The following is a 22,934-nucleotide window of genomic DNA, read 5'->3' as shown; positions in this document are numbered from 1 at the left end:
TTGTGAGGAATAGTATAAAATGCTTTGACAGTCTATCCATCCTTTTTTTACCCATTTTATTTTAGTAACCATTCCATAGAACTGTTAGAAGTCCTCTTCTAAATCCATGCTGATGTTTCATTACAAAATTTTATCCTCTCCAGGTGTTCAATTATACAATTACTGTATTCTCAACATGCCTGACAAATCTGAGTCAATTATAACAAAAGTCAACAAGATATGATTGCCAAAAAGCCTCTGATACCATGCTCTATTTTTGCTTTAATAAGCTAGAAAAGCAAGCTGCCATAACTGGGATGATTCTGGATTAGGTCATAGAATATTTGACAAAAAAGTAGGATATACAGGGTTATAGTGAGATAAGTGGCATCAGGTTAAAGGAAAGTGGCAAGTAAGGTGCCAAAGGATCCTGTACTTTGACCACTGCACTTCCTGATTAATGTAAATGACCTCATGGAGATGGAATCATATATGACAATGCTTGCAGTTGATGTCAGGCTTATGTAAAGGACAGAGACACAAGAGGCCTGCATGAAACAACAAGAGGAAGTAGACAGGTTGCAAGTATAGACAGATAAATAACAACTCGAGTTAAAACCCATCACATGCAAAAGTTTGAAATGAGGTTTGGGAGATGGATGAGGAGGCCAGAAAGATAATTCAGTGTGCGAAGGAAGCAGATAAAAATATCCAACAGAAAAAGAAGAGGAACTTGAATACAAAACTAGGCTTAACACCAGAGGCGCACAAAACCAAAATAACTATCAACAGCTTACGTAAAACAGATAAACATATGAATGGTATTCAGGAATTAAAACACAGATTCAACACAGATACAGCATAAATTAAACCACCTTTAGAATATATAGTAACAGCATGGATCTCATGCCAGGTAAAGCACAACAAGAAAATTGAGAAACATCCAAATATGTGCTACGAGTTTAGTACTGTACATTGATCAAAGATTTTAACTGTATGTACGGACTAAGAAAAATTGATCTGATTGAAATATTGCTGTGCAGTAAGGGTGGTAAGGAAGGAGAACAAACTTTATTCACAACTTCAAAAGCAAGAACAGCAGCATACTGTAATGTAGAAAGGTACAGAAGGTATAAAGAAGGGCTAGAGTGTAAAAATTTAAAAAAAAGAAACCCAGAAGCTATAATAGAAATACGCCCTGTACTACCACCACCACCACAAATCCATTGTGTCACTGGGTTTAATAAGGTTTTGGATAGATGACTGTTGAGCACTAACCTGGGACCAGTTTCACGAAGCAGTTACGCAAGCACTCACGAACCTGTACATCTTTCTTCAATTATTAAACAGTTAATGAGCTCCGAAGCATCAGGAGGCTATTTATGACAATAACAACAGTTGATTGGAAAGTTTTCATACTTGTAAACTGTTTAATAAATGTAACCAAAGCCGTCAAAGATTGAGGAAAGAGGTACTCGTTTGTAAGTACTTGCGTAACTGCTTCATGAATCTGGCCCCTGGCTCTTAACTTGACAGTACTGGTTGATCAGATATCCTTTGGAGGTGTTTATAGAGTTCTCTCTTGAACACTGCGAGAGGTCGGCCAGTTATATGCTGGGAAAAGGATGATGTACATTGACATGTAGCCAATATATGTATTGTTTATTATGTAATCATAAAATGACACCAACAGTAACCCAGATTCACACTGGCAGATATGCTTATTGCTTGGATGTTTTTCAGAAGTGTGCTTAACGACTCGCTGGGTGGTGGCGGCAGCAGCTAGGAGGCAGGAAAGTGGCACATCACTTGGGGCACTATGTCACACCACAGTGATGAAAATGCCATATATACCTCCACAGACTCCTTCTGGGAGGTGAGTCTCCTTACACCTGTACTCCTATCAGGCTGCTTATTGCTAGTAAACTCTTCCTGTGATTTTTAACGTATGCTATGCACTCTAATTACCTTCATACTACTGCAGCAGTGTTTTTTCTTATTTTTTAAGCGAGATATCTGGAGAATGTTATGAAACATCTGTTTTAGACTTTCAAAACCTAGATATGGTGTTGCAAAGAAGATCTCTCATGGTATTGTTTGTGTCATACTGTTTCCTTGGTGACAGACTAATAACTATGTCTTGAAAACAAATCAGCTGTGATGAACCAGACTTCCTGCACATGCTCTGATGCCAAGAGATAATACTTGTAGTCTTCTGTGTAATTTTCTTCTATTTCCATTTTTTTCAATTAGACATGGGTATTAGCACAAAAGCCAACTTACTGACAGACTTAAGAATTTGTATGGGTTTTACCTAGTGGTGTATAAGTAGTAACATTATTTTTTATCCTAGCCAGATAGTGACAAAATATCAAATCAGATGTGTCCTTTGTAGATATAAAAAGGAAGTTTGTCAACAGTCAGAGAACCTTCCCTTATCTCTTCTCATCCAAACAGTATGTTACCTTCCTGTAATCTACCCTCCCCTACGTATATATAATTTTATAGTGTTTCCTGTAGCTCAGTGGTCTATGTGTTGGCTCGCAACTGAGATCCCACATAGGAGAGAGATGGTTGGCAATGTTTCTTTTCACATGATTCCTGTTCACCTAGTAGTAAATAAGTACCTGTACACAGGAGTTAGACAGGGGACTTTGATATGCCTAAGTACAGGCATCCTGTCTTTAACAATGGGAACCAAATCCATAGAGTATTTAAAAATGGCTATCCATGCATGGATGATGATGGAGTATTTAATGTTTGAATTCCATTTGCCAATTTACCATCAAATATGTTACTATTAAGAAACTAATTAATGCTTTTTTCAGGTGGGCAACTACAAACGAACAACGAAAAGAATTGAAGATGGAAATAGACTATGTGACGACTTGATGAAATTAGTGTCAGAAAGAGCAGAAATTGAGAAAATGTATGCAAAGAGTCTTAAAGAATGGGCAAAGAAGTGGAACAATATCATAGAAAAAGGTAATTCATATACGTGGTTATAATGACCTTAATGACCTTGGTATATTGTTTCATTACTGCTCCTGAAAATTTGTATCAGTAATTTTTATGCTACTGTAGATTGTGTGTCTTATTTTTCGATTAATAGCTTATAATTGAACAGGTCCTGAGTATGGCACGACTGAGGCAGCATGGAAAGGTGTATTGATGGAAGCCGAACAAAGATGTGATCTTCATATGCGAGTCAAAGAAAACCTTATAAATGAAGTACACAGTAATGTTAAACAGTGGCAAAGGGATAATTATCACAAGGTAAGAAATTTAAAAACTACTATAGTTTGATTTTCCACCTGTGAAACTGGTCTACCTCTACATCTTGAATGTTCCTCATACTCTACTCTATTTTACCACCACCATCATAGAATTTTCCACTTTCATAGCTTAGGGACGGTTTGTCTAGAGAAGATAAAATTAAAAGATGGTTAAAACAATTCAAAGGATGTTCTAGTTTTCTTCTGGTTCCTCTTGGGATTGTGTATTGTCTGACTCAGTTTATATACAGTACAGTACAGTGTTTTTTTTTTTTATCATGCCCTAAATGCAATTCATCATACCCTTCCTTTGCAATGATGGTCCAGTACTTTGCAGATTCTTTGGCTGGCTATGATGAGGACCCTTTTGTGTGTAAAGATCCATGCATCTGAACTGAATGTAGCCCATTTCTAGTTTAGCTCTGATGTGGTGCCAGGCCCAATGTCTTTCTGGTTAGCAGGCAGTTTATTAAATGTAAGGCTGTGGCAGCTGGTTTGCTGTATTCACATGCTTCATTGGAAGCAAGTCTTTCCTGTCTTCAGTGTGTTGTGGGCAGAGGAGGACCAAGAATCTTTTGAAAAAGGTCCTGTATGTTTTGATTTTGTCTCAAGAAGTGGGTGGTTCTCCCCTCACATCACTTGCTCTTCTCTGGAGCATGTGAAGTGATGGGGATAATTTTTAGTACTGGTTTTTCTGTTTGTATCCTGAGATGTTGGTTCTTAATGACTTTTCTTAATTGTCTGAGCACCCTCATGCAATTAAAACATGTCTAATTTTATTTAGTTATGATGTGGTCCTGTCTTTGGCCTTAGGTTTTTGCATAAGATTGAAAAAGTCAAATTGCACTGTTCTTCAAAGGTATCCAGTTCACTCCTGAGTTTACATCAGACTGAATCTTATTTTAGCTTGGCACACCTGAACCACATAAATATTTGTTTGCAATACAGAATAAAATGAACATGTTAGCAAATGATTTTAATTTAGAATTAATACACTGAAGTACTTGCTTATATAAATCTGCAAATATTTTTTCATCCCTGGTTATAGAACTGTCAACATCTTTAATTGATTACCTTTTATCTCAGTCTATGATGGGGCAGCTAAAAGAGAAGAAAGATATTGAAGACATGTTCAAAAAGGCACAGAAACCTTGGTCTAAGCTTTTTGAGAAGGTAAACAAGAGTCGAACAGATTATCACAATGCTTGTAAAAGCGAACGGTCTGCACAGAACCAAGAAAGAAATGCTGGAGGTGACTCTTCACTTTCTCCTGACCAGGTAAGGTGATGTGTTCTGGTGTTTGTGGAAGTAACACATTCATGTTTTAAATTTAAAGAGCATGAATAATAGGATTCATTTCATGATTCACTTAGATAAGCATAGCTACAAGTACCATGATCTGTCAGTGGTTTCTACTTTTACAATGAATATTTTTTATTAAAGTACTGAGTGCACAAGAGTGATACAGTTTTTGCTGTAATATTGTACTTGTAACAGTACACCTACTGACCCTCACTGGTCACGACCATACATAAATGGTTGACTTGAGTGAAGCCATAGAAAGTAGCTGTGTAATGTAAACTATTTAATTTAATGCCAGAGATCACATACAGAATTTATATTTGTTATAAATTTCTCTTTTTAGTTAGGACTCCATATATATATATATATAAATATGCATGAAATTTATTACCTCAATTTTTTTCTGGTTTGTCTTGCTTAATGTAATTTTAGTTTGTTTTCATAGAAATTCCAAATACAGTTTAGTAACTGCGTAGTAACTTATTTCTCTGCCTTTATTTTTATTGTACGTACAACATTGTTATTTTAAAATTTGAGTATCGGTTTTTGTTGTTGCTTAGATGAATAGATGATGAAACCTTCAGTGTGAGCCTTGTGGTCTGAATTCACACAATCGTGTGGAATTATTTTGTTATCCTATTATAACCCTTATTTTAGTTTTCTGTAACAACTATTTTATAAGTGACTTAGAAAGTTGTTGATATTAAAAGTGTTTTAGTCAAATAAAAGTAATACTATTTTGGTGTTAGACTGAAAGTCAGAAGCTTGTATGGATCATTAAGTGTACCCTTACAGTACTTGTTTCCCAGACAACAAATTTTTTAATCCCTTTACAACCAGTTCCTCAATTACTGTTAAGGAAATAGTAACAAACAGTTAAGGATAAGTGGTTATAATTCCCAGCCTGCCCTGGGGTCTTATGTAGACATAATTCTGTGAGGGCTCATGTAAAGTACCTATGGAGAGAGGGAAGCCCCATAGGCCCCTCAGGCAGTCCAACATGTCCCCATAAGTTTCCTGTCATCAGTTGACCTCTTGGGGACTGCTAAAGCATCTACCACCAGAACACTTTCCCACATTCCAAAAGCAGTGTGCCCATTTGCAACAGGAAAATATACATACTACTTCAAGAAAGTGAATGTAGGTGTCTGCAGACCTTGATATCCCAGGCACCATAAATGCATGGCACAATTTGCTGCCATTTGGCAATATTTGCTTAGCTCTGCCTGCAAGAGGGAGCTAGCTACATCAGTCACAAGATAAACAAATTATTTCTCTAAAGCTGACAACTTGATTCCTATCCCCTATCAACACACAAAGTGCCATGGTAGACCTCATAGAGAACTCCAGTGACAATCCTCTTGTGAAGAACAATTGTCTACAGCTTTTTGACATTTAAGGAAACTGGAGTCTGTCCAACCTTCTTTCTACTCTTTAATTCTTTGTTGTCATTGTGTTATAAAATTCACATAAGTGTTATAAGTTGGTCAAGCAGGTTTTCCTTTTGCTTAATCCTTGTGTACAAGTGTGCCTGTGTGAAAGTACCAGTAATTACAAAAGTGTAATTACTTATGCATGTATATGTGAAGCCTGCTAGCTTTTTATAAAATATGTACAGCACATATATTGTATATTTTTTTATACAAATTTTTGTATGGTTTATGCATTATTTTTTACATTAAATTTATTTAAACTTTGTTAATAATAACACACATCTGTATAGTACGACTTGTTCAGAGCAGAATTCTTTATAATTTGCCTGCTGCTTACCTACAGTAGTATTTTTGTTTGTTTTATTTCTATTTCAGGAACATAAGAAAAACAGCATAATAATTATGGTAGGCCTGAATATGCTCTGTGTGTTCATTGCTACCTAATTCCTCATACAGTACTGACTGTGATAAAATCTCTGACTTTGCACAAAAACATGTTAGCATAATATGGCATTAGCATAATAAATAGTGACCATTATATCTTGTGCAACTTCTATGATAGTAATATTTTATAATATTTTCAGTGCCTGGTAAGGCAGGTAAAGTACCTGGGCCTACCATAAATTGGTTATTCTTAAATTTTTTAAGAGTTTTAAAAAGTAGGCTTGGTGCATTGTTTTCATAATTACATAATTTAAGAAAGTAGTTTAGTTTCAGGGACCTCCACTCCCCCATTTGTGACCCAACCACTTGGGCTGGACGGTAGAGCGATGGTCTCGCGTCATGCAGGTTGGCGTTCAATCCCCAACTGTCAAAGTGGTTGGGCACCATTCCTTCCCCGTCCCGTCTCATCCCAAATCCTTATCCTGATCCCTTCCCAATGCTATACTTTATAGTTGTAATGGCTTGGCACTTTCCCCTGATAATTCCTTCCCTCCCCCATTTGCCACACTAAAAACGGAAGGCTTTAATACTGCACTATTAACTGGTAACATCAGTGAAGAAGATACTCAACTAATTGATTGTAGAACAGTTGTAATTAAGTATGATAATGTTAACTACATGATAATTAATGATAATTTTGAGGGGTTAAAAAAAAAAGTAATTTCTGTACTGGCATCTCTCAATATAAGGAACAGATAAGTTCCTAAAAAGTTGTTCCAAAAGGGAAATTCCTATAATCAAATAACTTTTTCCATTGACTTCCATTAACTAATTTTGGAGGTGTATTCCATCAGAAAATAAATCTTGTTTTTTTTTTTTTTTTTTTTAAAGCCTGCTTAGTCATTATTGCATTTGATTTTGCCAGTTTAACTGCTTAAATTCCCAATAGAGATCTGTATCTAATAATAATATTTACACTTTCATGTTCCAAGGATATTGCTTATTTTATTATCCAACATTACTCTCCTCTCAAGCTGCTAGCTCATATGTTAAATGTTTATATTTATTTTGCATTTCCAAACTTGTAGCCAGGTTCGAACATTGATATTGGTATTACAATAAATGTTTTTGAATACAGTACAAGAGGTCACCTTACTAATGGACATTTGGTTTATGAATTTTTGATCTTACAGTCAGTTTCAAAATCCCATTCTTAGCTCCATGTTTTACTATACAAACCAATTCTAAAGTCCACACATGACAAACAATGCTTATAATGCACTATTTTAGTTCTTTATCAAGGAAAAGTTTCTTGATTATTTTATTGGCCGATAAGATGAAGTGTGCTAATGGTTCACCAGTGCCTATTCATCATCATTTACTGCCTCCTATAGTAATTATTGTCCTCTAATCTTAGAAATCCCCTTCCCCAGGTTTGGTTGAGTTGTCTTTGTTTTTGTTTTTTAAGGTCTGTTTTTTCCAATCCGGTCAGCTGTATTTTACTGCAGCTGTTCGATGAAGTTCATGCTGTACATGCTTCAAGTGACTAGTTTCCCCTCCTTCCTTTTCCTTCCATCTCTGCTCTTGTTGTGGGACCAAGGGGGAAGGGGGATGGGGACAATCCAACAGCATGGATGTTCTTGTGGGATTGTGTCTTCCTTTGGCCTTTTTTAAGGGTATTCACTATCAAGAGAGAGGGGAAGGTTTTGTTTTCTTGTTTCCTCTGGTTTGAGTGTCACTTGCTTCATGTGTGTGTGCTTTTTAGCTGTGCATACGACTCCTCATGCACCGGATGTCACCAGATTTGCTGACGAGTCTTTGTGGTGTGGTGTGGCAATGTATATTTGCTGTAGTACCAAGATTTTTGCATTGGGCATTGAGCTGCATGTATGGCAGTTCCTGGGCTGAATTTCTGGAGGTTTCATTGCAGTTTTCATGGTGGTACCCGGATTTATAAGTCTCACAAGTTAAACCTGGCCCCAGGCCAGGCTTGGTGAGTAGAACAACTCCCTGACCGCTCATTCAGGTACAATCCAGGCTCTGTTACCTACAATTCCTGGGCTATATTTCAGGAGATTCTTTGCTGTGTATCTGGAAGCTCCATCGTTACATGTCAGGGGTTTTCGGGCTAGGTTTCCAAGGGTCCTTGGATTGGGTCCTGGTGGTTCCTGGCCTGGATGTTTGTTGGTTCTCAGGGGGCATTCCTAGGGGGGTGTGCTGGATGTGTTCTTGGAGTTTCAGGCTGCATTGCTGCCTATTTCTTGGCTGTGTTTCTGGGGGGGGTTCTAGGTTTTACCGTGCTACATTTCCCACATTTCCCAGGTTGAGTGGCCTGGCCCTAATCTTGGGGCAGTTTGTTTTCCTCTGGTGGTGGTTTAGTTTGGCCAGCTGGCAGTCTGTCGTCACTCTCACACTGTATATTTGTTTGCAGCTATGTTTTCTTTGCCATTTGGTGTCAAGGGATTTTGAGGTTTGGGAAAGTTTAGGAATGGCACAGTGGGTGATGTGCTTATCACTTAGACATCAATAAAGCGGTATACCAGGGCGATGGACAGAAATTGAGAGAGTGAGAGTTGCAGTAGTTGGGGGTTTGAGCTAGAACAACTCACAGCAAGTCATGGGATGAAATTCAGTGATATGCATTTTTAGAGGGAGTGAATTTTGAAATTGTTTTAAAATTGTAAATCATGGATTGAACGATCGATTCTTTATTATGCACCCCATACCCATCCCGTGGGCGTTGGTGGAAAGGGTTACAGAGGCACATAAATCATGGAAAGCACTGTTTCACCTAGTTGTATTTTACAATGTGGGACAAGAGTGGAGTTTGGTTGAGTGTGATGATTCACATTCTATGTAATGCTTTTTACTGTGCAAATAGATGTTATGTTAAGCATCTTAACTGTCTTTTTCCCCTACATTACTCTCATTTTTCTCCAGGCTGTTGCCTTCCCCATCCCTTGAAAATGGAGAAAGTGATGATGATGATGGTACGTTCAGGCTAAATTATACGTTTAAGCACACAAATATAAAACAATTGTATGCGGTTCATTTGGCCCAGGGAAAATTTGACTTTTGATAGATTGAATGTTTTTGTGCACAAGTTTAGAGAAGCTAATCTTTTTAATGTATGGCATAAGCATACTCGTGTTGTTTGTGCACCAATATATTAGGAATTGTTTTTGATGAACTTTACCAAACTTAATTTTTAATGTTTGCATGTCTAACCATAAATGATCATTCCTTTTGTTTGGCAGAGATTCCAGTTGGTAAGTGATGGAACATTCTGGTGTTAGTTGTCAAAAGTATTAACAGCTTTCATAAGAAATTGGAATGCATTTGTAGCTATTAGGGTATTTTTACTGGCAGTAATGATTTAGTTATGGCTTTTATCAGAACTTAGAATGTTCATCATGTTTTAAGAGATTATTGGTACTGTATTGGCATTATATCTATATGATAATTAGATACAGTAATTGCAGTACGGACTTAGATATCCATAATGTATTGTATAAAAGTTAAAACATAAAATCATGCTCTAATTTAACTTAAATGTGTGTTTATCTCGAGTAAAGCAAAATATATTTGACACATGGCTTGGTTGTGAAGAGATCATTATCTGTGAGTTCTGCAGTCTTATGGCCAAAACAAGAGACATGACTGATTCGTGTGCTTTATGTACACTTCAGTGTTCGAGAATTTCTACCTAGATTTTTTGCTTTTCTATTTAGTTATACAAAAATTATTTTAAGAGATCTGCTTACAAATTGGAACTGAGAGGTATACAGTATACATAATTCACATGAAATGATCTTTAATTTATTAGTTTGTCCTGAAATTTATATTTTCTATAAACTTTTATGTTTGGAAAGCACAATGGCTCACAAAAACTGCTTTCTTCACCCATACTATAGATAATCTGTAGTTTGAACAATATATATATAGGATCTTTTATGTTCACCATAGAATAAATTACTATTCTTTTTCCCCCCCTCTGGTGTGAACAGCACAACAATATGAAGGTATGAGTGAAGTGCCAGGAGTGAGTGGATGAACCCTCACTATCTGAATTAGTTTCCCTTTTCTCATGCTCACTAGTCATATGGACACTTGGGCCCGAATTCTGAAAGGATCTGAAAGAGAGGTGAATACTGATGAGGCCTCATTCTGAATTATTTGCTTGCTATTTGCATATTTAAACATGAGTTGTAAAGTCTCCAAGAGTCATAAAATTTGTAAAACGGTAATTATATTCATTTTCATATAAATATTTTGGAATTCTGGCCTCGGTAAGATGTTTAATCTGTTTCACTGACCTTGACGTGTAGTGGCTGAACCTATTGTGACCTGGAACACATTGATTTAGTTGGCAAATGTTATTAACTTTATTTTGCTGACTCCTTGGCATAGAGGTGGGCAGTATGCATTAACAAAATATGTACAGTAATTTTATAATGTTTTAGACTTTACAGATAATAATGATACTGCATGATATTTATAAAAAAAAAATCAAAGCTTATTTTTTTAATTGTACTGATAATGTACTTATATGTTCTGAGTGCAGTAGATTTAAAGAAATTTATAGATAGAAAAGTTGGTAGGTACATGAACATAAATTTATTTCTGACAACAAGAACTTACTGTACAGAACATAAATGATAAATTGTACAGTACTTTATGTACTATTTATTAGCCAATTCTAATAAAATAGCATTTAATAAAATTTGACTGGCAACAGGAATTAAAAAAAAGTGTAAGGAAGACATAATCCTTTTAATAAAGAATGATATGGGACAACGAAAAGCTTTATTATTGCCGTTCAAATGGCTTGTGTGCAAAATTCAACTTTGAAAGAATTAAGGTGGAGATAATTGCATATGAACTGTGATATGTGGAAAGGAAAAAATAGAGCATTGAATATAATGAAATGCCATTTTCTGGGTGTCCCTCAGTGGATCCTCAGTGTCTGTAAATATACCCCAGGGATAATAATCCCATCAGGCATTTAAGACACTCTCTACTCCATCAGGAATAGAGAACAAAATCATGATCCCTCCTTTCCTCAACAGAGACAGTTGGCTGAAGGTGTCATAAGACACTACACACTAAGGGGAAAAGCCTGCCAAAAAAGCCAAAAGACAGTCATAAAAGCTCAACACTTGTGGAGAAATGTTTGGTACAGATGAAAAGTAAACAAAATTGATAAAAAAAGACCAAAATACTATCTTGCAACTCCCCCTTTCCACCATCAGATAGATGGTATCAAGGCTCCAATGGTGCCCAACCCCTCATTTTTGAGGCAAAGGAAACCCCAAAACACAGAAATGCCAGTAAAAAGAAAACAGTTGGGGAATGGAGAGCCTTGGAGCCCCCAGAAAGGGACATGTTGTTATACTCAACATTCTGTTTGTGCTGACACTGGACCCAAGCAGATGTGAGGAGCAATCAGGAGTGTAGCAATTACCCCAATACAGTACTATACAGGCAGAGAATGAGGGATAGTGAGAAAATATATATTTAATTTAAAAAGCAATGTTTAGTGTACACACACAAAAAGCAGCTCAGTTCTGGACAAGAGGGAATTTTTTTAAAGCCAGATCCAATTTTATTGCATCTAATTACTTTTGGAACATAATCTTCTTTTGCATCTGATATTCCAATAGGCTGACTTCTGTTGCAGGGGGATTCCACATATATATACTGTTTAATATGGAACTGAAATTGACCTATAATAATGGTGAATATGATTATTACCATTATGACAAATTATTAATGTACTGTACTACTAAAAAACTGTAGGTTCAGTCACATCACAAAATATGCCAAATTTCAGTGAGTCAGATGAAATATCTTGGAATTGAAGAGTTTCCTTTCGGCCACTCAGATATTAAGTATTTGAATTTGATCAAGAATATTCATATTTTCTGCTAGAACCTGTATAAGTTTTTGTATAATTGTATTTAATTTATCATGACATAGGTTTTGTGGACATTTTTGTGTTAAAGTTACCATCAAATATATTTAAATATTTAATGAAAATCTCAAAAGTTAATATTATACAGTAGTCTAACAACCTAACTGACAATACTTACCGTTTAAAAAAAAGTATTATTTATCTGATTGACCAGAAAGTCCTGAAGCTTTTCCTTGTGCATGAATGCGGATGTGATGACAAATGAAATGGACTATTTCATCTGTCTCTCTCTGCGCTGTGATTGTTTGTTTAACCTCTCCCTCTCACACACACTTTTAATGTGAATCTTGAATCTTTGTGAGTAATTGCCCTTATTAATGGATAGAAAAGCTCGGGGTGCATCTTAATTTTAACATTTTGTTGTTGTTCATAGGAATACACCAGAATTAATTATAACCTTGGATCATTGAATTTTGACTTAAGGTTTTGGTTTCAAGAATTAATAATTTCTATCATATGTGCATAGGTAGCAGAAAGCAATTTATTCTTCAGTTGCACTGATGATGTGGGGCAGATTAATGTACAGTGTATGCCCTACTAACAAAAACAAAAAATAAGTTTAACAAACCTCCTTCACCTTTTGCTTTGTTCTGCCACCTATGAACATGTGCATTCTTGTTTTATGCAAGATTAATGCTCCATTCTTGAAAATGCAATTAAAATAAACAGAAGTATTAGAAGTGATCAGGGATTTGAAATCTATATAGCTCGTGGTAAAGACTATGATGTGGCAACCCCACTGCTTACCACTCAGTTGTGCCGACTGCTTCAAATCCCCCGTGATAAAGGGTGAAGAGACAGGGTTGGAGATTCGCTCATCTCCCCACTAATACCAAATGCTTCTCCTTCTCATAAAAATGGGAAATGGGTTTGTGATAATTATGTCTGCTGTAGTAACAATCCAATTTTATATTTTTTTTGTTGCAAGCATTAAGTATTTCAAAGGCATGAATTATATTTAAACAAAGGAAACAATGCTGTAAGAATATAAGACATAATACTGTACAGTAAATTGAAGTCGTCTTATAGTATTCAATTAAGACTGGTATGAGAATGACTAGAGTTAGGATACAGCTCACAGGTACAGTAACTCTTGAATCGGGGCAGATGTTTAGTATATTTATCAATATCGGTGGAATACAAGTATAGAAACAGATCTATTTTCATTTATATGCTGATTTATTGTAGATTTATATTGCATAGAAGGAATACTTTAGCAGCAAACACTAAAAGATTATATTAACAGTGTATGTTAAAGTAAACTAGAAATATGAATGTGATAATAGAAAAGAGAGATGTAGGATTGTACTGTAAAATCTGAGTAAATGGTTAGTGATGAAGGCAGTATGAAGTGAAAGTTATTAGTGATGATGATTATGTATACTTTAGATGGTTAAAGTGTAGAAGGTTGTTTGTAGTGAAGAAGGCTTCAATGACAAAGATGGTTTGTAGGGAAGATGGTGTGTAAGAAAGATGGTTACAATGATGAAGACAGTATGCAATGAGAATGGTTACAATAATGAAGAGAGTATGTAATGAAATTGGTTTGTATGAAGAAGTGCCCAACAAAATGACTCCAAATTGCCCAACATAAAATGCCAAATTGCACAACCAAAAACTCTCTAAATGCTCAATTAAAAAATCCAAAACACCCATCATTAAAAAATGAATGCAAAAAAAAAAATCCAAAATGCTTAACAAAAGAATTCCAAAATGCACTACAATAAATGTAAAATGTTAAATAAAAAAAAAGCTCAAAGCTCATTATGCTTCCTCAGTGTCTTTGAAAATTAACATTTAATGCCCCCACTTTCCAGCCACAAATATGATGCATAATTAAGTTCAGAATACTTGGTATTTGCAATGTTCCAAAAATATATTATTCTAAATTATCATCAAATAAAAACAATGTGACCTGTGTGCATGCCTGACACATTACTGGGAATGTGGTAGAATTACAGATCATAAGATGAGCTCTCCCAAACTCGCATGTTTTCAAAATTCATGCACTCTGAAACTTGGTATAATGAATGAAAAACTTTATTTCTAATTTGTTCATGGTTTGTATTGAATTAGGAAGAGTTTTTATGCCTATTCCAGCATTCTTTGCCAGTCTTAAATGTTACCTATATTCAGTATTTGATAGATTTGCAAGTAATGAATAATTATCATAATTTAACCCTTTATACACCAAACTAGTTACACCAAACCTTTGTCAAATTTAAGCCTTGTTGTCTGGGAGGAGGAGGGGTCACCTTACAATATTGGTCGTAAGGTGAATATGGACATTTCCTAAATAAAGTAATCGTCGGTCAGTAATGCAATATAGCAAGAATAGACATTTGTCGGCATTGCATTGAACCACATTTTTACATTGGATGATTTGGTTTTCATTGCATTTTGATTGTTTATTTTGTTCACTGAAAATGCCAAGAGCACTTTTACAAAACAGTTGGCTAATTGCTTATAAAGTTGCATTACATTCTTGCAGCCAGATACTGTAGAACAATTCATATTTCAACCCGTTCTCGCAAATTTATTAAGTCAATATTGACTTATTAAATATGTGCATAGGTGACATACTTAACATAATAGATACCCCTAAAAAGATTCATAGAAAACACCGACCTTACCTAACCTTGTTAGTATCTTAAGATAAGCATCTTATTGCTTCGTAATTACAATTATTACCTAACCTATAATAGGTATAGGTTAAGTAATAATTGTAATTACGAAGCAATAAGATGCTTATCTTAAGATACTAACAAGGTTAGGTAAGGTCGGTGTTTTCTATGAATCTTTTTAAGGGTATCTATTATGTTTAGTATATCACCTATGCACGTAGTTAATAAGTCAATATTGACTTTACGAATTTGCGAGAACGGGTTGCATATTTCTATTTTGCTTTTATAAAAGATTTTACCAGTACCCAAAAAAATGCCACAGTAGTATTGCTACAGCCACCAGTATTAATTCCTGGCTCTAAAGAAATTGGCTGATGCTAAACAGAATATCAGGACATTTTACAGATTGTGCTCAAAGACAGTAGTATGATGCGTCCTGTACTGTAACAGTTGTTGACTGTGTAATTAATGGTAATTAATTAAACAGTATATGGAGCAGTGTGAGTAATTCCATGATGTGCCAGATTCACTGTGCATATTTCTTCCTTTAGAATTTTCTGGCCCTGGGATTTTGTAGTATATGTTGAGTGAGTTTAATCTAATTAAAAATTTTTTTTAACAAATGTGAAAAATTTTCTGACGTTTGTTAATCATAAAACTTTTAATTTTACCTATTAACAAATCTTTATAAATAAAATATGTATTTAAATATTATATAATTATTATTTAAAGTGTTGAATTATTTTAAATTTAGTTTTGCTATTTTAAATGTAGTATTAACTCTTATAAGAGTTGTGCTTAAATTAGTTAAATCCATCCATCTAATATGAATCACTATGTTATCCAACTTGGCATAACTGGTGGGAGACTTTATTTAATTTGTTGTTGTTATATTGTGTCTTGGAAAGAACCTTTTATGAAGATATCCAATGTGCTGATATACTTTCATGGGCAAAAAGAAGAATACCTTTAGAACATGCAGCAGAAATACAGTAGGGTATATATATACAGTATGTATTGGATCATTACCACTTACACTGCATGCTACCAAGGTACACAAGATCACACAAAACAATAATAGGTACAGTGCTTCATTTTAATGTTCTTTGTTTACTCTATAATATTTGCAGTAGAATGAATTTGTCATAGATTTGTAATTCCGTACTGTAGAACATTTACTGGGAATTGGTACAATATATCTTTGATTTACTATAGGTTGTCTTAAATATTTAAAGGATTACAATGGACATAAAATACACATGAAATTTATTTATCATTGGAAAATAAAGCTTTATTTGTAATGCAACAGACACTTAAAAATATTTTAAATATTTTAAAACCCTCGTATATTGACAATTGTACCATTCACAAATTATCATTCTTTTAGAGAAACATTATACATACTGTAGAGTGTATTCACTCACTGTTAAGCAAATATTGTTTTGGGCATATTGCTGTGAGGTAAATGTTGTATAAGTTGATTTACTAGCATGGCTAACTTTTGCCTTCAGATATTAGCATCTTTATGATCTTTCTAGTACAGTACTATATACAAGCGTCTTCAGGATATTCTGTGGCTGACAGCTGATAAGAATTACAACGTATCTTTACATGGCTAATAGGACGTGTTTTTCACATAATTTCAATCACACCAGTAACCTCATACTCTTGCCATGACATAACTGGTAATTTATGACTGATATGATACAGTTGACGTGACTAGTATAAAATAACATGATAAAACGTGGCTTAATACATGATATGAAATGACTTGGTATAATAAAACTGGAATTATATATCAAAGCATGACACAATATGACTGATGAGACACTGGACATAACAGATACGGAATAATTGATTTGAAAAATATGACAAGATATATATCAGATATGACTGACATGATATACAAAGACTAATTTCTCATATGATATAGTCATGTTATGCCACACCAATTATACCAGTCATATTGTCTCTTATATTGATCGTGTCATGTCATTTACTTGTCAAAACTAAAACTTTTACACGCATTGTATACATACAGCTCGCCCAGCAGCTGTTCATATCTCGTTTGGATGGATGAATGGTACCAAGTTAGGTTTAGTAGTTACGTAGGATATCTAGAACCAAGTAAATATTTTGCATAATATTTTGTAATAATGAAATTTGCAATATATTGTTTTAACCTCAAATGGATCCAATCACTATCTGCAATTACCTCCTGGGCTCAAACTGCCATATGCCAGTGATCTTATGGATTATGAGTACTTTATGGGAGGATTCTGAGGTGGCTCGTTGGTTCTGGCTGCCTGATAACCTCCACCCCAAATTGAATGCATTCCAGTCCCTACCAAGTCACAAGTAAGCCTACTGGAGACCAGAACCAAAACCTGGACCCCTCCATAAAGGCACAAGGTGCAAGGAATTGTAAGTCACCCTAACCAGGGAAAGCTACCAGAAAGGGGAGAAAGTTGAAACAGATGACAGCTAGATGAACAAACAATAGAAAATGGGAAAATGATTCATGAACCACTAGTGGTGAAGCAACTCTTAATGTTGGTTCCACCGATGCACCACCAGGGTTTGTGTACCTTCATCCATGGACCACCAATTTTAGTTTTTTCTTCGTGATGCATATGTGTACACCTCGCTCCTTGCATGGACTCTTATTAACCTTTCATCTCGCACTGCATGTGCCTAGAACTCACTTCTCTAGGTGTTCATTGATGTTGCCCTTGCCTGGCCAGAGTTTTTCTTTTGGGGGAGGGGGGAGGTGTGACTGTCTGAGAGGTCAGCTTCCTTCCTATTAAGAAAGTGCTTTGTTTTTTGTCTATGGTGACATAGTACCAAAGGGCCACCTAAGGATCTCTCCCAGAAAACCAGCTTTTAATGTGATGAAATGTCTCTTTCTGGTGGGTCCTTGTGCCTCCTTGGGACCCTCCTTTCACCGAGTTGGACTTCTGCTTTTGGTTTTCCTTGCTATATGATTGAAAAGGTATGGTTTGTGGCTCGAGGAGAAAGGTATGTACCCCCCTGGTGGTGCACAGATGGAACCAATGTTAGAATTGCTTCACTAATAGTTTGTGAATCTTGGGGAGTTGCTCTCCTATTTTCTATGGCTTGTTTACCTAGTTGTTGTCAGTTTCAACTTGTATCCCTGCTTTCTGGTGACTTTTTCTGGTAACTGTGGTTTACAATTCCTTGTTCCTTAAGCCTCTATAGAGAGAGCCAGGTTTTGGCTCTGGATCCTGGCAGGCTTATTTAGGATTCACCAGGAAATGGCATGAATTGAATTGGATGGAAGCTTGCTAGGACCTACCAGAAATTGGTGTCTCATTACATTCAATGCTTTTTTTTCATATTCACAGATTTAATTAGCTTAGCCATTTAAGTGTTTAAGTTTTGAAACTTAAAAGGAATGGAACTCTATGAAGTTGCGAGGGTTACAGTAAAGTACTTTGTAACATAATTACTACAAAGTACAGTAATTCATTATTTTTGCAGAAAACATATTAGTTCTCACTTCCATGAATTTCTAGCATATAGGTTTTCCTTCAATACCAGTACGTGTAGAATGGACTACGTGAGTAACGCATTAATTTTACTGAATTAAATCCACAATGTTTTGACATGTTTTTTTTATTATAAATTTCCAATATCATAATGGCACTATTTAAAACAAACTTGTGGATACCTATATCAAATACGGCACTAGAGGCTCGTAACTAACTGGTCTAGGTGTAATTGTTTTTCTGACTGTAACTACTTGCCATTTATAATGGTGATACTAATCATATTAAAACTGATGTATGAATAATGATTGGGTGTATGTGGCTTAAGTTATACAGTACTTCAGTGTGCACGAGGGTTCGAACAAAAACCAATTAAACAAAAAATTTTGTTCTAATAAGGTAATGGCCAAAACTTGTTCCATAATGATACACACACACACACACACACACAGACAGTAAGTACTGTACAGTACTTGTAATGTTCTTATGATTACCATGTGGAAAATTCTATACATTTTGTTCATGTTTAAAGGAAAGATCATGTAAATTTTTATTATACTGTAGCATATAATTCAAAATTTTATTACAAAAATATTCTTATAAAAGTATTCATGTTATTCTAGGTGAAGAAACTTCAAGACAGGGTATCCAAAGCCAAGGAAGAGGTGTCAAGAGGGCGGGAAAAATATGACGTAGTGCTTCATGAAATCTCCGAATACAATCCAAAGTATATAGAGGTTAGTCTTCATTCGTGTTGGTAAAATAGTGTATACAATTGATTTTCCATGTGGGAAACGAACAAAAATTAGGGATGGGGATCAGGGATATCTTCAGTGATCAGATGTGATCTGAAAATAATCTACTCATGTACACTTGCAACTTTTGAACATTTGAGTTTTGTTTCATAGTTATGCAGATGTGTTTACACACACTGATTTTGAGGCAGATTTGTTAAAGCTTTAGAATTTGTTTTCCAGCTAAGTATTTTATCACTTAAAGTTTGCGTAGAAAATTGTAAAAAGAGAACGAAAACATTTCGGGACAGTCCCCATGACATAACATTGCCTTTTTTTTTTTCCTTTAGGAAATGACACATGTGTTTGAGAAGGCTCAGGAAGCAGAATCTAAGAGACTAATCTTCTTCAAAGACATGCTTTTTGCCACACACAAATGCCTCAACATATCAAATGATCCAAGGTAAACCTGATTTTGTTGAATGCTTTTTTAATAAAAAAGAGGTATTGTATAATGACAGGTAATTGTATAGTCAGTATTTTTTTTAATATTTACAAATTCCAATAAATCCTCTTTTTGTGTGTGAGCCATAATGTTTTTAATGAACAACAATAGTTATTTGACTGTATAATATTATACAACAAATAATAGATTTTCTATTTAGATGAGTAATGTGAGTGGCTTGTAAGTCATGTCTTCAAGATTGGAGAAGGTGACATGCTGTTAGGTATGAGGCAAGGAACATTTTTGTTTATTGTCCCTGATTATTTTTTTCATTGTTTGTGAAGATCAGATCTACAGTATTTTCATTCCTGGTTGGCTCTGTTATCTGCTGATTGAGTGAAAATTTGTCGCAGTATCTAAGTAGTACTCTGACCTGTGGTTGGCTATTTCCAGTTTGATTTCCTGGGGTGGAACTTTAACCACTGTGATGCGTCGAGTTTATTGTGAAATTTCCCCTTTGTGCATGAAATCAAGTGTTCCCAAAAAAATTTTTCTTTGTAAAATGATAAATTTCCTTCCCTGAACATTTTTGTGGAAAAATAAATACCAAATTCCACTTACTTTGGCTGTGGGGACATGGACAAGGTGCGCTGTGACGTCATCAGGGGCTGGTCGCCCGTGCGGGAAGCTCCCAGACACGGTCACGCAGGCCATTCAAGCACCGCGTGTTGCCACAAATATATTTTCAATTATTTGTTTTATGTATTTCCAATGCGGTTTTATTTGTTGTTGTTTTTTATCTTATATGATGCATATTTGTGTCCTTTACAATATGTATACAGTAGATCGTTCATAATGTTCCATGGAACTGTGATACATGTGTCACTAACACTTTCGCTCGGGGATGACGCAGCATTGCGTCATCCGTTTACTGGCGGTAATGCCGGGGATGACGCAGCATTGCGTCATCCACTTTAAAAATTCGCCAAAAATCAGGTTTGTATCCGATTTTTTGGGGACTGGTTTTAAAATGTGCGCCGATGTCTTCCCATTTCCTTTGTTGAGCCTCGTGGCCCTCAGGCGGCTTGGCACACGCCGTGGGCCCATTGTCTTTGCTCCACTGTTGTGACCAATGTCGTCTCCCCTCGCATCTCAAACGTGTGAACATTTCGGCTATTTTCCGTGGCTATATTTCTTACTGCGGCTTTAGAAACTATCTACGCTTACTCCACGATGGATAGTAATCATGAACAAGGCCCTTCCAGGAAGAAAATTGCGAAAGAAAGGCTTGAAAAGGGTGGGAATTGGGAGTGTAGTAGGAAGGCCTCTGAGCGCTCACTCACGGCTAACGCGTGGCCCGTCTTCAACTCGTCGGCGGTTGGAGCGTGACCAGGTGTTTTTTTTTATATGCTAATGTTCCTCTAGAGAATTTTATTACGAACCCATTGAGACCAAAATGAAAGACCTAGGACAAAAATTGAGGTGACCAGAGTGAAAATAGTGAAAACATTTTATCCCGTTTGCGCGCTCCCGGGTAACTCGTTCGCACTTTCTCTGTTTGCTGCGGGTAATTAGCCGGGCTTTTGGAGTTTATATGCATTTAGTGCTGTAGAGAATTTTATTGCGAACACAATGATACCAAATTTATTCTCGTAGAAGGAGAATTGAGGTGACAAAGTTGAAGAGAGTATACACTTTTCGGAATTAACGCGCGCTTCCGTGACACGCTGGGGCCCATATCGCCCTGTCGAGGGGTGGCGCGCGGGGTGAGCGAAAGTGCTAATGTGTCCACAAAAAAATATTTATTGTCGCAATATTACTTGTTAAAAATTCACTAAAATTACAATATGTACAGTTTCAAACACTACACTGTAACACACTGTATTACACGCTCAGTACTTCGGAAGTGAGTAATAATCAACGAAGTAGTCCATGGTACACAGCGCAACTTCGCTCTCGTTGCACCAGGCACAAATAAATTTTCACTTACTGTTTCTTCGTTCTGTGGGCTTGCAAATAATGCACTCATGTACACCCTCGGCTTTAGTACTTGTAGGTGGTATGTAGCCAAGCTTGTAAAGCATAAGGTAATATTGAAAAGATTATAAGAAAAGATCAATTTGTAAGGTAGTCTTGAAAAGATCGCTTTGTAAGGTCCCACACAGTAAGATATTCAGCCACTCTCGAAGAGTGTCAGTCAAACTGGAAGAGATTCAGCTATTCTTGAAAATATCTATGGAAAACACCACCATGGAAGCCGCTAACACTGTTCATCTATGCTACTTGTATCAGATGTATCATCACTGAACGCAGAAAACGATTCATCTATGAATCATCTATATAAATTGGAAAGGACATGGGTGGCATAGGGCACCTGACAGCTGGGTGGACAGCGCTTCGGATTCGTAGTCCTGAGGTTCCGGGTTCGATCCCTGGTGGAGTCAGAGACAAATGGGGCAAAATGTTTCTTTCACCCTGATGCCCCTGTTACCTAGCAGTAAATAGGTGCCTGGGAGTTAGACAGCTGCTACGGGCTGCTTCCCGGGGTGTGTGTAACAAAAAGGAGGCATGGTCGAGGACTGGACTGCGGGGACGCTACGCCTCGAAATCCTCTCAAGATAATCTCAACATAGGTGGGCAAGGGTGGCGCACTCAGAGCTACAACTGGATACGTTTGCTGTATCACTCATAGGTGCTGTATCACTTGCATCCGACCTTTGTGTTAGGTCCTTATTGTGCCTAGCTTCACCAATATCATGACCCTTATGTTCTTCAAACAATAAGGTTTGAATTTCACCGACAGAGCGGGATCTTTCAACACCGCGTCGGACAGGTGTTTGGGAGCCAGAAGTGCATGTGCCACCCATGGTTGCTCACTCGGTACTAATCCAGCCAGCAGCCCTAGGGCATTCTGGGAATTTTTTCCAAGTTGGCTGCCTCTCACTGGAGGTCTTAAGAGTCCATTTCGTGCACAAGCGACCGCACGCACGTTTTGAATGGGTACAAAAAAATAAAAAAGGGTTTTCTCGGTTGGCGCGGTTTCCCGCCGACTGAGTTTTCTTGGTTGGTGCAGTCCAGTGGTTAAACAAAGTCTTCACCAAAATGGGTAGGAATGCTGTTCATTAAAATTGGTGTGAGCTCACACCAAATTGTGAGAAATGGAAGCAGTTTCTATTAAACTTTCTCCTGGGGAGTGTTTTTTTTTTTTTTAGTTGTAGTATTTTGTTTTTGATTTTTTAATCTCAAAAGCTCATAAGATGGCTCCTCAAAGTTCC

At 36.3% G+C, this 22,934-nt stretch overlaps 1 protein-coding gene across 18 annotated transcripts in view; it reads left to right on the top strand.

Moving 5' to 3' along the window:
• The window catches only part of Synd (protein kinase C and casein kinase substrate in neurons protein Synd), a 193,792-nt gene that overhangs the window by 140,241 nt on the left and 30,617 nt on the right, over window positions 1-22,934 (top strand). For 8 of the 18 annotated variants that reach the window (XM_069331803.1, XM_069331804.1, XM_069331810.1 and 5 more), the window contains 7 exons: window positions 1,723-1,855; window positions 2,808-2,964; window positions 3,107-3,255; window positions 4,341-4,532; window positions 10,381-10,395; window positions 19,104-19,217; window positions 19,565-19,677. In XM_069331803.1, coding sequence (XP_069187904.1) covers window positions 1,799-1,855; window positions 2,808-2,964; window positions 3,107-3,255; window positions 4,341-4,532; window positions 10,381-10,395; window positions 19,104-19,217; window positions 19,565-19,677 — 797 coding nt within the window. In that variant the 5' untranslated portion in view covers window positions 1,723-1,798. The remainder of the gene's footprint in view (window positions 1-1,722; window positions 1,856-2,807; window positions 2,965-3,106; window positions 3,256-4,340; window positions 4,533-10,380; window positions 10,396-19,103; window positions 19,218-19,564; window positions 19,678-22,934) is intronic. The other 10 variants (XM_069331805.1, XM_069331808.1, XM_069331806.1 and 7 more) reach the window with 3 other exon arrangements.

This window comes from Procambarus clarkii, chromosome 26 (genome assembly GCF_040958095.1).
Source record: "Procambarus clarkii isolate CNS0578487 chromosome 26, FALCON_Pclarkii_2.0, whole genome shotgun sequence".
NCBI lineage: Eukaryota > Metazoa > Arthropoda > Malacostraca > Decapoda > Cambaridae > Procambarus > Procambarus clarkii.
Note: the sequence above shows the minus strand (reverse complement) of the source record. Positions and strands in the feature narration are given on the sequence as shown.